Below are 15,862 nucleotides of genomic sequence, written 5' to 3' on the forward strand. Positions count from 1 at the left end.
GAGTATTTGTGGACATCTTTGTGTGGGAATATTGTGCCGCCGATGACCAGTTGGAATAGCTGGCAGAGTTCCACTAATCTCTCTCCGTTGTCATTGCGAGTCCCAGTTCCATGTTGGCCCATGACAGATCTTAGTCCGATGTGGTTGGGGCCTACTTTCGCATTAAAGTCACCCATGAGGATGTTAATGTCACCTTGCCGCGTTTTGCTGAGGGCTGCTGTGAGGGCAGTGTAGAAGTCGTCCTTGGTGTCGTCTTTGGCGTCTTCCGTCGGGGCATAGCATTGTATGATGTTTATATGTCTAGCTCTACATCTGAATGTGGCTGTCATGATTCTAACAGAAATGGGTTCCCAGGAGTGCAGTGTCTTTTTTATGCGCTTGGACACATAAATCCCCACCCCGTATCAGCTGCCGTCATTGTTGCCACTGTGAAGGACTAGATTGCTATTTGATGTTGTTGTTTCCCCACTGCCAGACCACCTCATCTCACTGATTCCAGCTATTGCAATATGGAGTCTCTCCATCGCTTCGAGCTGTGCTAATCTAGATGGTTCTCTCAGAGTTCTAACATTCCATTGTCCATCTCGTGTCCGTTTTGATATGCCTATGGTCGATATCTAGTGATAAGCCTAAAACTACTATTTAGGCGCGTCGTGCAGAGCGTCAAATACATATACACAGGCCAGGCGACAGGGAATACGGGCCCGGGGGGAAACACACCGCCCCCGCCCTCCCTGTCATCGGGCCTGCATATACATACATATATAACCTTGATCATTATCGTTCTAACTCGGCATTTACCAGTTTTTTAACAATTTATTACTATCTGTGAGTTGCAATATAACTTCGCGCTCCACAGATCTTGACAAACTCTTATAGAGAGGGGAGCAAACACTACTTTCACAAAATATATTTTCGTACATATATTTTTATCTTGAAAAAGTAATTATACCCGTTACTCGTAGAGTAAAAGGGTATACTAGACGCGTTGAAAAGTATGTAACAGGCAGAAGGCGTTTACGACCATATAAAGTATATATATTTTTGATCAGGATCAATAGCCGAATCGATCTGGCCATGTCCGTCTGTCCGCCTGTCTGTCCGTCCTTATGAACGTCGAGATCTGAGCTAGAAAGTTGAGATTAAGCACGCACACACCAGAGACGTACACGCAGTTTGTCGATTCAAGTGGCCACGCCCACAAACCGCCCAAAACTGCCACCCCCAAACTTTTGAAACATTTTTAATATTTTTCCCATTTTTTATTAGTATTATAAATTTTTATCGTTCTGCAGAAAAACTTTTTTCCATGCCCACCCTAACGCCCACAACCCGCCCAAAGTTGCTACGCCCATACTTTTGAAAAATGTTTTGAAATTTTTAACGTTTTAGTTCGTCTTGTAAATTTAACTCTACTTACCAAAAATTTTTTTGCCACGCCCACTCTAACGCCTACAAACCGTCAAAAACGGTCAGTGTTGAAATTTCCCTTCGCACTTTCACTAGCTTTGTAAGGGGTATCAGATAGTCGGGGAACTCGACTATTGCGTTCTCTCTTGTTGTGGTAATAATATCAAGTTTTCCAAAATATAACATTTCCACATTTCAAATTAAAACCTTAATCTTTGGATGTGCTTAGTGTTATTAATCTTTTAGGAATGCAAGTTTCTTTTTGACCTGTTTCAATTTGTTGGCCAACCCCCAGGTGACACACATGTATCAATCTCGAAATTAATTTAGTCAAACTAAAGTATATTTGTTAATTTTTTTAAGCAAAATGGATATAAGTGTGTTGGAATGGAAAAAAGTGGAACTGTTCAATACTATCGCTTTACCATTTGTTAAAATTCCAAGCACGGCAGACATATCGTGCTACTGCTTTCACGAATCCAAATCATGCACTGAAGAAATAAATATTAAATTAGTAGTTTGCGATAAAAACGGAAATATACTTATTTACCTTTCGAGTTGGGAATGTATCAGCTTTAAACCTTTATCCAAGCGGAATGCTATAGCACTTTGTTCCCTTACCAGCAATAACTGTCTTGCGACTGTCACACCGGATATCAATAATGGTATTCACATTGATATATTTGATCTAAAAAGATTAACAAAAAAGCAAGGAGCTCCAATAATTGCATATGCATATACACAAGCGTCAAGTAAACCCTTATGCATTAACGCAGACGATGCTGACGATAAATTGTTTGCGTTGGCCATAGGATTCGAGAATGGTGACATTCTATTGCATTATGGAAAAATTACAAAACATTTTTCTGCAAATATTCGCCAACATACTGTTTCTGGATACGCAGTCATTGGAATACATTTAGACATTAAAACGCAACCTTTGGATACCACTCAAATAATGTTTGTAACATGTGTTCAAGGAGTTTATTGTTTTATGTTAAAAGAAAAATGCATAATGGATACCAAATTTGTCCTTGATAATGATAAAGGTAATATTAATTACCGCAGTAGAATGCGCCAGACGGGAAGCGGCGATTTAAATGATTCGATGTTGGTAGTGGGACGGGCAGATGCTGTTTATTGCTACACCCCTGAGGGAAGGGGTCCTTGTTTTGCTATCGAAGGAGCAAAGGAATGTCTGGCTTGGGTAGGCCATTATCTCATCATAGGCGCCAAAAATTCAAACTTAAAGCAAAGCAAAACGACACTAATTGTTGTTGACACAGAAAACAAAATAATAGTTTTTCAAAAGCAATTTCAAGAATTTTTGTATGTACTAAGCGAAACCGATTTTTGTTACATTGTTACCCCTTCTCGTGAAGTAAATTCTTGCAACATGTTATTGTTACAACAAAACAGCATAGATAATAATATACACCTCTTAGTTGAAAAAAATATGTACGATATTGCATTGAGATTGTTGCATCGAGAAGGCATTACCTCATCGTCAGAAACTGCTTTAGTACGCTTTCATTATGGAAATCATTTACTACAAAAGGGCGACATCACTAGAGCTACTCAAGAATTTATTAAAACTATTGGTTTCATTAAACCGCATGCTGTCATTTCGAAACTTTTGTATTCTAGATACAATAGTTATTTACTAAATTACTTATCTGAATGGAAAAAAAAAAATACGTCTTCAAGCTGCCATACAAGACTCAGTGAATGCTGTTTTAAACGTGAACAAATTAAGCATGAAATGCATCGAGATGATCCCCAGAACTATAAAAGCCCCCCAGATATAAAATATCTTTCAACCTTATTGAAAATGTATTTCGAATGTACTCTTTCAGATCAGACCCCAGTTGAAGAAGAACATATATTACAACAATTGTTAGAATATGGACCAGCAACTCTAGCAGTTGATCCCACTACCTATTTAAATAATATAACATTAAAAAATGTTGAAGAACCAAAAAATATTCTTTCTTTTTGTTCCATTTTGGCAGATAATAACGATTATTGCGCTAAATTGTTAGCCAAGATAGTAGAAGCCTTTCCTGCCTGTGACGAAAAATTATTGTTTTATTTGCTGGTCTCATATCTCACACTATGGCATGGAGAAAAAGTTAGTGCAAGTTTTGTCTCAGATTTCATAAAGACAAAGTGCTTGCGATTGGACAAAACTTTGATTATATGTAGACTTTATACATTTTTAAATGCTTTTCAAAGAATCCAATGCGATATAAAAAATACAGGCACATTGCATAACGAAACAATAAATAAAAGTATTTATAACTTAATGAAAAGTAATTCAGATTTTGCTTTAAATACAAATCTAAGTAAAAGATCATTTCTTATGATGTTAAAAAGTTCTTGCTCTAATGAAGAAATAAGATCATTACAGATAAAACCAATATTTAGGGACCAATTAATGCGAAGTATAGTTGATTCGGCGAATGAATTACAGTTAGTTGAAAATTACAACGATAAGATTAAGAGATCGAAATCCATGCTGTCTCTCTATACAAACAATCCAATAGAGTTTCGTAATGATAAATGTGACATCTGTCATGAAATCTTAACTTTGCAGTCCATTTATTTTCTTTGTCAACATTCCTTTCATAAAGACTGCCTAAATTACGAATCGACAAAACGTCAAGAAAAAATATTATGTATTATTTGTAAAACCAGAAATTTAATAAGTCCAAAAAATTCGTCCATATTATGCCATGATTCTTCACATATTATTGCAGTAATAGCTAAAATTGTTTCTATAGGAAATAAGCTAGGAACTAAAAGTATGAGAAAACAATTAAAAGACGAAGCGGATTCAATTGACGACAGAGGATGTCATGAAAAAAGCGATTACGTTACATCATCTAACCCTTTTAATTAAAATATGATTTAAAAAAAACCTATATTTGGAATTATTTAGTTTATTTTGTATGTACGTATCATACGTTATAATAAATTAATGTACATAAACCGATAAATTTTATGGCGCTGCCGACTGCACACATTCTATTTTAAATCTCAGGTCTTTTTCAGAAATAAAAAAAACACTTTCGAAAACAACACAACCTGTGCTTATGTAGTATTATTCGAATAGCTTCTCTAGTGGGCTCATGTGGCGATAAATAATTTTATACTGGACTTCATTAATACACTATGTAAATCACTGCTATCCTCAGTGATTGCTAATCAGGATCACTAGCCTAGTCGATCTGGCCATGTGAACGTAGGAGACTCGAGAACTTTAAGATCAAGATAGTTAGGATTGAAGGTTCTTGTAACACCTACGATGCTTAGAACGTTGCTACGACCTCTCAAACTATAACACTTCATAAAATTGTCGTCATTTTTATGATAAGTTTTGTTTTATTTTTTTAATTATCTTGTCAATTTATATCGATCTGGCAGGGCTGTAGCAATAAGTTACAAAGACTCAAATGGCTTTTGCTTTTCGCCGGATAATTAATATGCATTTGAAGAGCAAGCATATGCCAAATTATACCAAGATAAAACGGCGCGGCGGTGTTCGGGAACACCAATGCTTAATGTTAACCCAAACCTCATTTCTATTAGCCTTATTCAGACATGTCCATGTCATTGCTGGAGCTGACCTGCTTCCAATTGGTGGGCTGGTGGGCTTATCGCAGCCAATGAGATCCACCCTCATAGGAGAGGTGCCCAAGAGTACAGGCGAAATAAAACGGAATTCTTTGCAACAGAACCGCCCGAACCAGGTCCCCGCCTGTTCTTTTTCAGATTTTCACTATCCTTGGGACTGCACGTTAATATTGTTGTTTTTTTTAATAAAGGGATGTTTAAAATAAATCCTATTAGGCCAGGAAAATAGTCCCTGAAGCAGTTTCCGAGAAAAAATCAACAGTGTTGGATTTGTACACTTTTGCACCAAGCGTTAGTGCGCTAGTGTACTAGTGTAAAAGCTTTTACCAGCAAAGATTATTTAATGAAGTTTGAAAATCTGATTTTTTATTAAAGTTGAAATTTTATTTACGCTCAAGGTAAAAATATACCGACAAAAAATATCCATTTTGCTGAGAAATAGGCTTACGGAATCAGAAAAAATAATAAGTATAATCATATTTTAAAGTATTATTCCGCGGGAAAATATACGCAGACGGCCAAAAAAAAATAAAGCATACAAAAGTAATCTTTTTTTTCATAAAAGTTCACTAACGAATATTGCTTCCAGGTCGGCTATCATTTCAGCATCATCTAATTTTTTCAAGTTCGAAGGAATTATTTTTACAGTATTTTTAGCACTGAAGCAGGATGAAATTAAATCAGAGTTGAGATTAGTGCCATTCATAATTCCATGAGTTTGTTCTTCTAAATTCTCCAAGCTGTTGCATTTTGATGAGATCAAAGGGTCATCTGATATTTCTTTTATATTTTTTGTTTTTTCCTCAGCAATTAATTCTTTTAAGTAATTTTTAGAAACTACTTCAAAAGGTTTCTCTTTACTCAAAGAACTTTTATCTTTTTGGTTATCTTCATTATTTTCAATTGTTGTAAAGGTCGTCATCAAAGGGTCTTTGGCACTATTGACCGTTTGTAACAAATCGTTTCCATTCTTCGTTTGATTTGTTGAAAAGTTTGTGTGCCTTAAAGGTATACTCCGTAAATTGTCAACACTTTTAAAATGAATATCCGCCTTTTGAGGATGAAGCATCAGTTCCAAGAAGTTTAAACTATGACTTTGCTTAAGTTGAATGCTATCATTGAATAATCGGGATTCGTGTAAAAGAGTCATTATAATTTCAGAAGGCGTAGGACATCTATAGTTTCGCAATTTTAATAAAATTGTGAAAGACATGTAAACTTCCAGGCGCCCGTTTAATTCTTTATTCTTTGGTTCTTTGGTAGGATGAGAATGCATTTGAACAGAAATTCCCAATAAGGTGTTGTGCACCTCCTGTAATACATAAGTTTTAGTTATAACTTGTTAGCACTCGTGAATTATACTTTCCTTTAAAAGTTGTTGCTTTATCAAATGACCAGACGATAACAAGAACTTTTGTAGGCAAGAGTGTGCTTGCTGACGAAGCTCGTCATAGTCTTCATTGCATAATGAAAATTTCAGCATCGAAAATAGAGTTTCAGGTGATTGTTTCAAGTGTGGTCCGCTTTCCTGGATTAAGTTAAAAAAAAATTCATAAAATGTATTGTGATTGCTTAATATGGTTACGACGATACTTTGCTAAGCATATTTATTAGTTTAATTTGGTCATTAATTTAATGACCAATAAAATAGAACAATCTCGAAATATTTGTCCTAATTTTAATTATCCAAATTTAGGCCGTGATGCACGCTAATCCATTTAAACTTATTTTAGTTATAGATAATAAAATAAACTAACTCTAAACTTTAGTAATTAAAAACGCTTCAAAAATACTGTTAATACTTTTTTCGTGGTTTCTTATTATTATTAAAATTTTTTGTTTGTTTCTAAGTTTAATGTTTTTTCTTCGGTACCATTTTTATTATCGATAATGAAGGAATTTTTTTAATTAAATAGGTTTGGAAAATAAATATACAAATAAAAGTAAGGGTATCTAACTCCAGTACTCAGTATAAAAACAATATTTACATTTTTTATTGAAGTTGGGACTCGAGATAACATATCACCCAACAATTCTTTGATAAGAGTATCCTCAATAATTTCGCAATGGCTTCCTTCTTGTAGAGTAGAGCACCATAAGGATATAACTCTATACACAACTACACGCATATTCCTTAAAATGTGAAAGTTAAAAAATTTGTATAAATTGTATAAATTTGTACATTTGAAAATAAAACAAGAAAAAACGCTATAGTCGAGTTACCCGACTATCTGATACCCGTTACTCAGCTAGTGGAAGTGCGAAGAGAAATTTCAACACTGACCGTCTTCGCCGGTTTGTGGGCGTTAGAGTGGGCGTGGCAAAACAGATTTTTGGCAAATCGAGAGAAATTTACATGACTAACAAAAATGTGAAAAAATATCAACAACATTTTCAAAAGTGCGGGCGTGGCAGTTTTTTGCGTTCTGCGGGCGTTATAGTGGGCGTGGCAAACAGTTTTTTGGCAAACCCATAGAAATTTACAAGCTAATACAAAAATTATAAAATATCAGAACCTATTTTTAAAAATGTGGGCATGGCAGCTTTGGGCGGTTTGTGGGCGTTAGAGTGGCCGTAACAAAAACATTTTTGAAAAGTGTGGGCGTGGCGGTTTGTGGACAACATGAATCGACAAACTTGCGCTGCGTCTCTGTATCTGGAGTCTGTAGGCTTAATCTCAATTTTCTAGGTCTAGATCAAGAATATATAAACTTTATATGGTCGGAAATGTACCTTCTGCATGTTACATATTTTGTAACGAATAAATAAATATGTTAACTGTTTATTGCAATATTAATTTCTTGAGGCTCTAATTGTATTTATGTATTCTATTCCGATAATTGTTGTGTTAAGGCAAAACTATAGTTTTTACGTGATGGCAATATATTACAAAAAATATAGATTGCAAATCTAAGAACATGTGAAAAGAAGGGCATATTTTGTCATATTTTGGCTCTAGAGCCTGCACAAAAAAAGTGTGCAAAAAAATCGTAAGGCGTTACGCATCTTGTTATTCTAATGTCTGTGGTAAAACTGTAAAATGAAAAATTTAAAGAAATGGGAAATTGAAAAGAGTAGTGAGGTACTAATACTAAATGAATCTGGGAATACTACCCAGTCTTTTTATGGATGTCCACTCCAAAAACACGAAGAGATAATAAATATTTCACGCTATTGGTGACGGGATGCGTCCCGATAGAAAATTTAAGGAAAAGCGAGTTTATGGATTTGTAAAAAAATACGAAAAATCCGTAGTCGTCAAGGCAGTCGGTCAGTTGTAAAGTTCCAAAACAAAGATTGAGGACTTGGCGTTCATTCGTGAAGTTTTTTTTTGTTTAACAAAACATAACGTAATTGTGATGTGATGATGATTTCATGAGGTAAATTCTTATTGGTTAAATTTGTACGCACAATTATCATTTATTATTAATTAACATATGTATACTTATGCTGTATGTTGGCCGTATATTTTAAAAGCATAATCATATATAAATTTTAGACACTAGATGCTTCTTATTTTTCTTCTTGTCCACGCATTTGATACTTGGCTTGTGCTTTTTATACTTTCCAAGTTTGTTAGTATATATTATATACTTTGCTGCTTGCGCTGGTCCATAGCGATACAATGAAAGGAAATGCAGAAAAAAACAAGAGAGAACGCTATAGTCGAGTTCCCCGACTATCTGATACCCGTTACTCAGCTAGTGGAAGTGCGAAGGAGAGTCTTCAACACCGACAGTTTTTGGCGGTTTGTGGGCGTTAGAGCGGGAGTGGCAACATGAATCGACAAACTTGCGCTGCGTCTATGTCCCTGGAGTCTGTATGCTTAATCACAACTTTCTAGCTTTCGTAGTTCCTGAGATCTCAGCGTTCATACGGACGGACAGACAGACAGACGGACGGACGGACAGACGGGCATGGCCAAATCTACTCGGCTGTTGATCCTGATCAAGAATATATATACTTTAAATGGTCGGAAAAGCTTCGTTCTGCCTGTTACATACTTTTTAACGAATCTAGAATACCTTTTACTCAACGAGTAACGGGTATAAAAAGGAAAATACGAAGAAGGCTACACGAAAAGAAAAAGGGAGTAATTTTGGTAAATATTCGCAAGTGAACTCTTTAAAAATTATTATTACCGACAGTCTAAGATATATCTAGGTTCACCCGATATATTTTTATACTATAAAGCTATATTTAAGTTATGAAAATGAAAAAGAGAAATTAATAGAAAAAGCTGAAAAACAGAGAATATTAATAAGCCCGACCGCTTGTTTACTATACCGGCAGTTTTTTATTCGCAGTCAGCGTGCTGTTCGGCATTGGAGGACTTCAAAAACGCAATGCTCAACAAATTCGGTGTGATATTGTCATAGGCAGAGGTTTAACGAGCGTTTCTATGTTACGCTAATAGGCTCTTTACCTTTACTGTTCTGTATAAGTATGTCTTAACACATAACAACATATCTATATGCCTACTTAACGCACATGGGCAACATAAATACCAGTTTTTGTGAATAATTAATTTTCGAACTCAAGAGACCATCGATAACTAGATGGAGCTAATAATAAATTTCTTACGAAAAGTTTGCCATACCAAATCGAACCTCTAGTTATTTGTTATCTCGCGCACTTCAAGGAAAGTGGTATCCGATAGTCGAGAAATTGGAAGAACGGATTCCCTCTTGTTATACATTCAACAAAATTGGCAATAAGCTTCAAAAAATCTATCCTAAAGACTTTATAGGCAGTGTGCAGGAATTTAAGTAAGTTACTTTATTTATAAAAACTTATTGAAAATGTTGTTGGTAATAATTGTCAAAAAACATGATGTCCGAAATTTTTTACGTTAAAGGTGCTGTTGTCACATTTACTTACCTCGGTAAAGTTACAAAAATTAGCTAGTAGTACTTACAAAACTTCCTTTGAATTTGCTTCTAGAAACATTGATTTCCTTTTTTTTTCTAGGCCATCCAATAAAATATTTAGAACAAGCCGATAGTCCATCCTGAGGTGTGTATAACATCTATAAAATAATAGCTAAATTAATATAAAATACATTTTTCCCTTTTCAATAAAAATCTTAGAACTTTTCAAAATCCGAATAAATTGTTTCATTTTCACGTTCGATTGATTTACACGGAATCGAAGTTCCAAAAATTCTTTCCACCCAGCATTCTGCTGAATTCACAGATGTACCGTGTTTTACCAATTTAGATTTGGTATTTTACGGTATCTACAAATTTCAGTTACTTACGTTTCAATGACAATTTCCAAAAGCTCCAAAAATTTCATATGCATTTGCGGCAAAAATGTCTCGATATATGCATGATCAATTCGTAAATTATGTTGTTTTTTTACATGCGCTTTCAGTCCATTTTGTATTAAAACCAAGATTTGATGTATGCAAATATACTTTTTGAAAAATTGTTTTCTAAAAATATTTTGGTTTATATTATAGAAAGTTAAATTCGTTTTCTTACCTTAATGCAATTTTTAGATATTCAATAAGATTAAAAATCCGTCGAAAAGCTTGTGTAGCCCTTTCAAAAGGATCTTTTACAGCTTCAAAGGTAAAAGCCCAAAAATTATTTGGTTTTGATAGGCTTTCAACACATTCCTGACTATTCATGACTATTGTACTATTAATAATATATTGGATATTACTAAGCAGAGATAATTGAAAATCCTTCCATTCAATTATATTACCAATATGTTCCTTCTCGGAAATACCGTGAAGCTTGTGTAATAAAAGCCAACATTCACCAGATTGATAAACAACATCATCGTTTCGGTTGTCTATTAATAATGCTAATATATTTTTAATTGTTGATGATTTAGCTTTTGTTCCTTTTGGGTAATATTTAAGACATTTTTTTATAGTGTGTAAGGCAGCAAAAGTTTGACGTTCGTTTTTATATATTTCGTTGTGAGATAAGCATTCAATAACTTTATATAAATGAGCAGATGCGAATGCTTTTGACATATTACCGTCGCTCTGCAATCTGTCAATTAGGAGTGCTGAAAGGTGAAAAATATTTAAATTTCATAAAAGTGAATAGGCAAAAACGCTGTTTATTGATATTTCTACTTCATTTATATATAGAGCTTTAAAAAAAAGAAAATAATATGAACACATAAAATAAAATAACACCGGAAAATAATGCAAGCACATAAAAACGTATTACTGTTAACGGTAGTCCACGTTGTGTCGATTAACAATAGTAAAACGAATTTCTACGGTAGTAGCGTAGCTTTTTATTTCCTCCCTTAAGCCGCCGTAGCTTTGTTAGTTTTATTCCGAATATATTGAAAATGTATCACAGCATCATAAAAATTGTAGGGAAAAGAGCGTGACTGTTTGGCGGTTTGCAGGCGTTAAAGTGCCCCTAGCAAAAATATGTTTGGCAAATCGATAGGAATTTACAAGACCAATATAAAATATCAAAATTATTTTCCAAAAGTGTTGGCTTGGTAGTTTTGCGCGGTTTTTTAGATTTCGTTTAAAAAATTTTGCCAGATTTATAAACTTACCCATAGCTGAAAATATTAAATCTCCATATAAACGTAACTCAGGCAATTTGCATGATTGAATCAATAAAGACGTCCACGTATTTACATTTTCTTCTAATTTAACGTTACTTTTCTTAAGGTAACATATTAAAAGACGCAATCCAAGAGAACGTTGTCTACGAGTTTTGAGAGTCGATGTTATTATTTGATCCATATTGATACCTTTCGTATAATAAATTAAATAAAGTTATTAAAAATCTCAAAAATATATATATTGGGATGTTTTGAAAACACTACCAAATCGAATCACACCTTTAATGGTCTAAGTTCTAACAAACTATTTTGATGAAGTCAACATGTGGTTGACGTTGTTATCAGATTAGTGTGACCTCTGCTCAATTATTTAACTTGTTTTTAGTAGAACTAGTTACTTTTTTTAATAATATCTAATTTCCACTAAACCTTACCTTTTCTCTATTTGCGGTTCTGCGGTCAATTAAGTTGTTTCCGTTAACACAAATAACATTTACAAACAAACTTATAATTAACATAATATTTTCATCGGAAAATGTTATACTTTTTTGCATTTATGTGTTGGCGTGGCAGCTTTGAGAGGTTTGTGGGCGTTAGAGTGGGCGTGGCATCATGAATCGAGAAACTTGCGCTGCGTCTATGTCCCTGGAGTCTGTATGCTTAATCACAACTTTCTAGCTTTCGTAGTTCCTGAGATCTCAAAGTTCATACAGACAGACGGACATGGCCAGATCGACTCGGCTATTGATCTTGATCAAGAATATACATACATATATACTTAATATGGTCGGAAACGCTTCCTTCTGCCTTGATCAGTTATAAGTCCACCCTAGAGTGTTATATGCAAATCCATCCCCTTTGGTTGCCAAGTGTGACAGCAAGTTTATATGCTGTTTATGCTAGTGTCAGCACTTTGCTGGACGAGCGGTCAGCTTGCCGGCCGTGGTTATCTCTAGTACAGTTGGATAAGTTTTTAGTTTTCATATACCACTTTTTTAATAAAGAGCACAAGCTTATAAATCGAAACTCCGGCCGAATATTCGCTGTATATCTTTTTATTATCACGCTATCTGTGTCTCTAGGCCATAAGCCTTCGTAATCATGGCAATTCTACATTTGGATATACAACCTGCTACCCCGCGCAAAGACTTTTGCGTGGGAAACCATAACTCCAGTATAATCGCCAGGCCTGCCATTCAGGGACTGCTGCGTGGAACCTCCCAGAAGTCACCCAATTTGGCTAATCAATATATAGAATTGTACTAATAACATAAACAGAATCCACAACCACAAACAGAATCCACAACCCAAAAAACATGTAAGTGGGCTGATCAAGTCTAATTACAAATTACTTCAATTACACAGAGATAAAATAAACAACTTATGTACCCCTAATCTTAACATGAAATTTCCAATAAAGTGCGACTGTCAATGTGACTCATAAATGAAAGCAAATTATTATCAGCCGTCTCCAAATAATAATTTTCAGACGCCAAGTACCCGGTTATTGATATAAACATAACTTTCTGCCGAATTAAAATATTAAATATTCGGCATCTCAATAACTTGAGCTTAGTGTTAATCAATTAATGGCCTTATGAGTTACCCAGGCCCATATGGGTATGAAGAACTCGTCTCAGGGAACCTCAGACATCAACTAGCACAGGCAGAAAAAAACGCATACACAATGAATGTGTCCCCAATTGAAATGTTAGTTCAGGCCGCATTGGCTAATCAAGAACAGAGGCTTAGGGCCGAGTTCGCGGATCAAATTAATGCCGTTAATCAACAATTAAAAAATTTGCGTGTAGAACGCCAGAGGTAGCTACCAAAGGGTAGCTGTAAAGCCGGGAGCAACACCATGCGATACACCTTTACCCATAGTAAAGTCAATTCCAGATTTTACTAGCATTCAGGATGAATATGTCGCATGGAGGATTACGGCCACTGATGCTTTTGAATTATTCGAAAATTATGCGGCCAGTAGCGGTCATTTCCATGCCGTTACAATTATTAGAAACAAAATTAAAGGACCAGCGTGTGCGCTGCTAGTTTTACACAATGCTTACACAGTGCTTAATTTTAAAGCCATTTTGGCTAGATTAGACTGCTCCTATACAGATAAAACATTATTGCGCCTATTACGACAGGGACTTGGGTCCGTCAAGGCGTCCAAACCCTAATGCAGTACTACGATGAGGTCGAACGAAAATTAAAAAACGTTACAAACAAAATTGTCATGTCATATGATGATGATGTTGCCCAACACGTATTTATTTCCGGTCTAAAAAAATCCGTAAGGGCTGTTGTTTTTCCAGCACAACCCAAAGTATGTTCGCGGCCAAATATGCCAGGGCGGTGAAGCAAAGAAATCAGAATATTGATTTCAACGCGGCTGCCGACGCTCTTAATGCGATTAAGAACGACAGTGACTTATTGGTCTCAAACGACTCAAAGATGGAGCGGCGAACAATTATGTAAAGCCCGTAAAGGACTCCCCATTCACTGTGAGATCCATTCACGGCTCCAGTAAAGTAAAAGAAATGTGTGTAATGGTCATATTTGGCCTAACAGCCCCATTCTTTTTACTTGATACCATCAGTAAGTTTGATGCCATTTTTTACTACCCTAGACTTAAAATCGGGGTACCACCAGATTTATCTGGCCGAAAAAGACCGCGAAAAAACTTCCTTCTCCATAAACGGAGGAAAGTATAAATTCATCCGTCTACCCTTTGGTCTAAAAAATGCAGGGAGCATCTTCCAAAGGGCGATTGACGATGTGTTACACGAACAAATCGGGAAGATGTGCTACGTCTATGTTGACGACGTAATAATTTTCTCCGAAAATGCTGCTGACCACGTCATACACATAGACACAGCACTTAAATGTCTGTTCCAAGCCAACATGAGAGTTGCACCTGATAAGACCAAATTCTTCAAAGTGTTGAATTTTTCGGTTTTATTGTTTCATCTCACACATTAAAAGACTGCGAGGTCAATTACGCAACAAACGAAAGGGAGTTATTAGCAATCGTCTCGGCTATTGGGAAATTGCTAAATTACCTATACGGCACCAAAGAGATCCGGATTTTTAATGACCATCAGCCTCTCACCTTCGCTGTGTCCGAGAGGAATACAAATGCTTATAAAACGATGGAAAGCATTCATCGAAGAACACAACTGGCAAGCCAGCCCTCACGGCGACGTTTTATAGTTTTCGGTACGAAAAACCGATACATTATCTATTTGATAATAAAGACTCCCTGTTCGGACTGATTAAAGAAGTTGTAAAAATAGATGTTGTCAACGCTATTTACTGCAACCTCCCCACACTAGCATACATCGAGCATGCCTTAGAGACGGAATTCCCATCAACCCAATTTTGGTATTGCAAAAACTTCGTGAATGACATCACAGATGGTAATGAACAGAGAGAAATTATTACGTGCGGGAACAACCGCGCCCACAGGGCTGCCCAGGAACTGTCACTTCGTGAATGATATCACAGATGCTAATGAACAGAGAGAAATTATTACGTGCGGGCACAACCGCGCCCACAGGGCTGTCCAGGAAAATGTTAAACAAGTCCTCCAGGATTACTATTTTCCAAATATGTATGTACTACCGGCACCCCAAGAAACAGGAATTGGATGTCACACCAATCACCTCATATACGGGCAAAATGCTGCATGTAGACATCTATTTTTAACCTGTGTGCACAAGTTTATAAAGTTCGCCGTGGTGCAGCCATTAACTTCTAGAGCCGTAGTTGACGTACGCAGCCCCATACTACAATTGGTACATCTTTTCCCAAATACCAAACAATATTCTGCGATAATGAGGCATCCTTCAATTCGGAGACCGTAACTTCGTTTGCAGAATTTAATTAGTTTTTTTTTTTTTTTTTTTTTTTTTTTTTTTTTTTTTTTTTTTTTTTTTTTTTTTTTTTTTTTTTTTTTTTTTTTTTTTTTTTTTTTTTTTTTTTTTTTTTTTTTTTTTTTTTTTTTTTTTTTTTTTTTTTTTTTTTTTTTTGAATTTAATTAGTTTATTAAAATATTTATAGAACTTAGTTAGTTTCGGAACGACAACGAAAAATGCGTTTGCTCGTGTTGAATTCAATTTTACGACTTCTTCTCTATTTAACATGTGTGTTCTTAGGCCTAGCTTAACAGAGGTTGGCGAAGACGGGGCGAATTCGCAAAGAGCGAGAGAGAACTTTATTATGCTCCCGCCTTCGCCCTAAACTAACTTACACTAGACTTCAA

At 35.4% G+C, this 15,862-nt stretch overlaps 2 protein-coding genes across 5 annotated transcripts; one reads left to right on the forward strand and one right to left on the reverse strand.

The window, feature by feature from the left end:
* The first annotated feature begins 1,705 nt into the window (after nucleotides 1-1,705).
* LOC120448285 (vacuolar protein sorting-associated protein 11 homolog) lies at nucleotides 1,706-4,491 on the forward strand. The gene has a single exon (XM_039630215.1). The coding sequence runs from the start codon at nucleotides 1,778-1,780 to the stop codon at nucleotides 4,310-4,312; it is 2,535 nt and encodes an 844-aa protein (XP_039486149.1). The 5' UTR covers nucleotides 1,706-1,777; the 3' UTR covers nucleotides 4,313-4,491.
* A 919-nt stretch (nucleotides 4,492-5,410) lies between these two features.
* Nucleotides 5,411-11,942, reverse strand: LOC120448286. Of its 4 annotated transcripts, none has more exons than XM_039630217.2 (8): nucleotides 11,875-11,942; nucleotides 11,584-11,784; nucleotides 10,533-11,070; nucleotides 10,307-10,483; nucleotides 9,965-10,075; nucleotides 7,035-7,179; nucleotides 6,413-6,574; nucleotides 5,417-6,358 (listed from the first exon to the last, which is right to left on the reverse strand). In XM_039630217.2, the coding sequence occupies exons 2-8, from the start codon at nucleotides 11,774-11,776 to the stop codon at nucleotides 5,603-5,605; spliced, it is 2,082 nt and encodes a 693-aa protein (XP_039486151.2). In that variant the 5' UTR covers nucleotides 11,777-11,784; nucleotides 11,875-11,942; the 3' UTR covers nucleotides 5,417-5,602. The 4 variants fall into 4 exon arrangements, with proteins under 4 accessions (XP_043861936.1, XP_039486151.2, XP_039486152.2 ...); XM_039630218.2 differs by having other exon boundaries at nucleotides 11,860-11,941; XM_044006001.1 differs by lacking the exons at nucleotides 11,584-11,784; nucleotides 11,875-11,942 and having other exon boundaries at nucleotides 5,411-6,358; nucleotides 10,307-10,464; nucleotides 10,533-10,655.
* Between the last annotated feature and the right edge of the window lie 3,920 nt (nucleotides 11,943-15,862).

This window comes from Drosophila santomea, chromosome 3L (assembly GCF_016746245.2).
Source record: "Drosophila santomea strain STO CAGO 1482 chromosome 3L, Prin_Dsan_1.1, whole genome shotgun sequence".
Lineage (NCBI taxonomy): Eukaryota > Metazoa > Arthropoda > Insecta > Diptera > Drosophilidae > Drosophila > Drosophila santomea.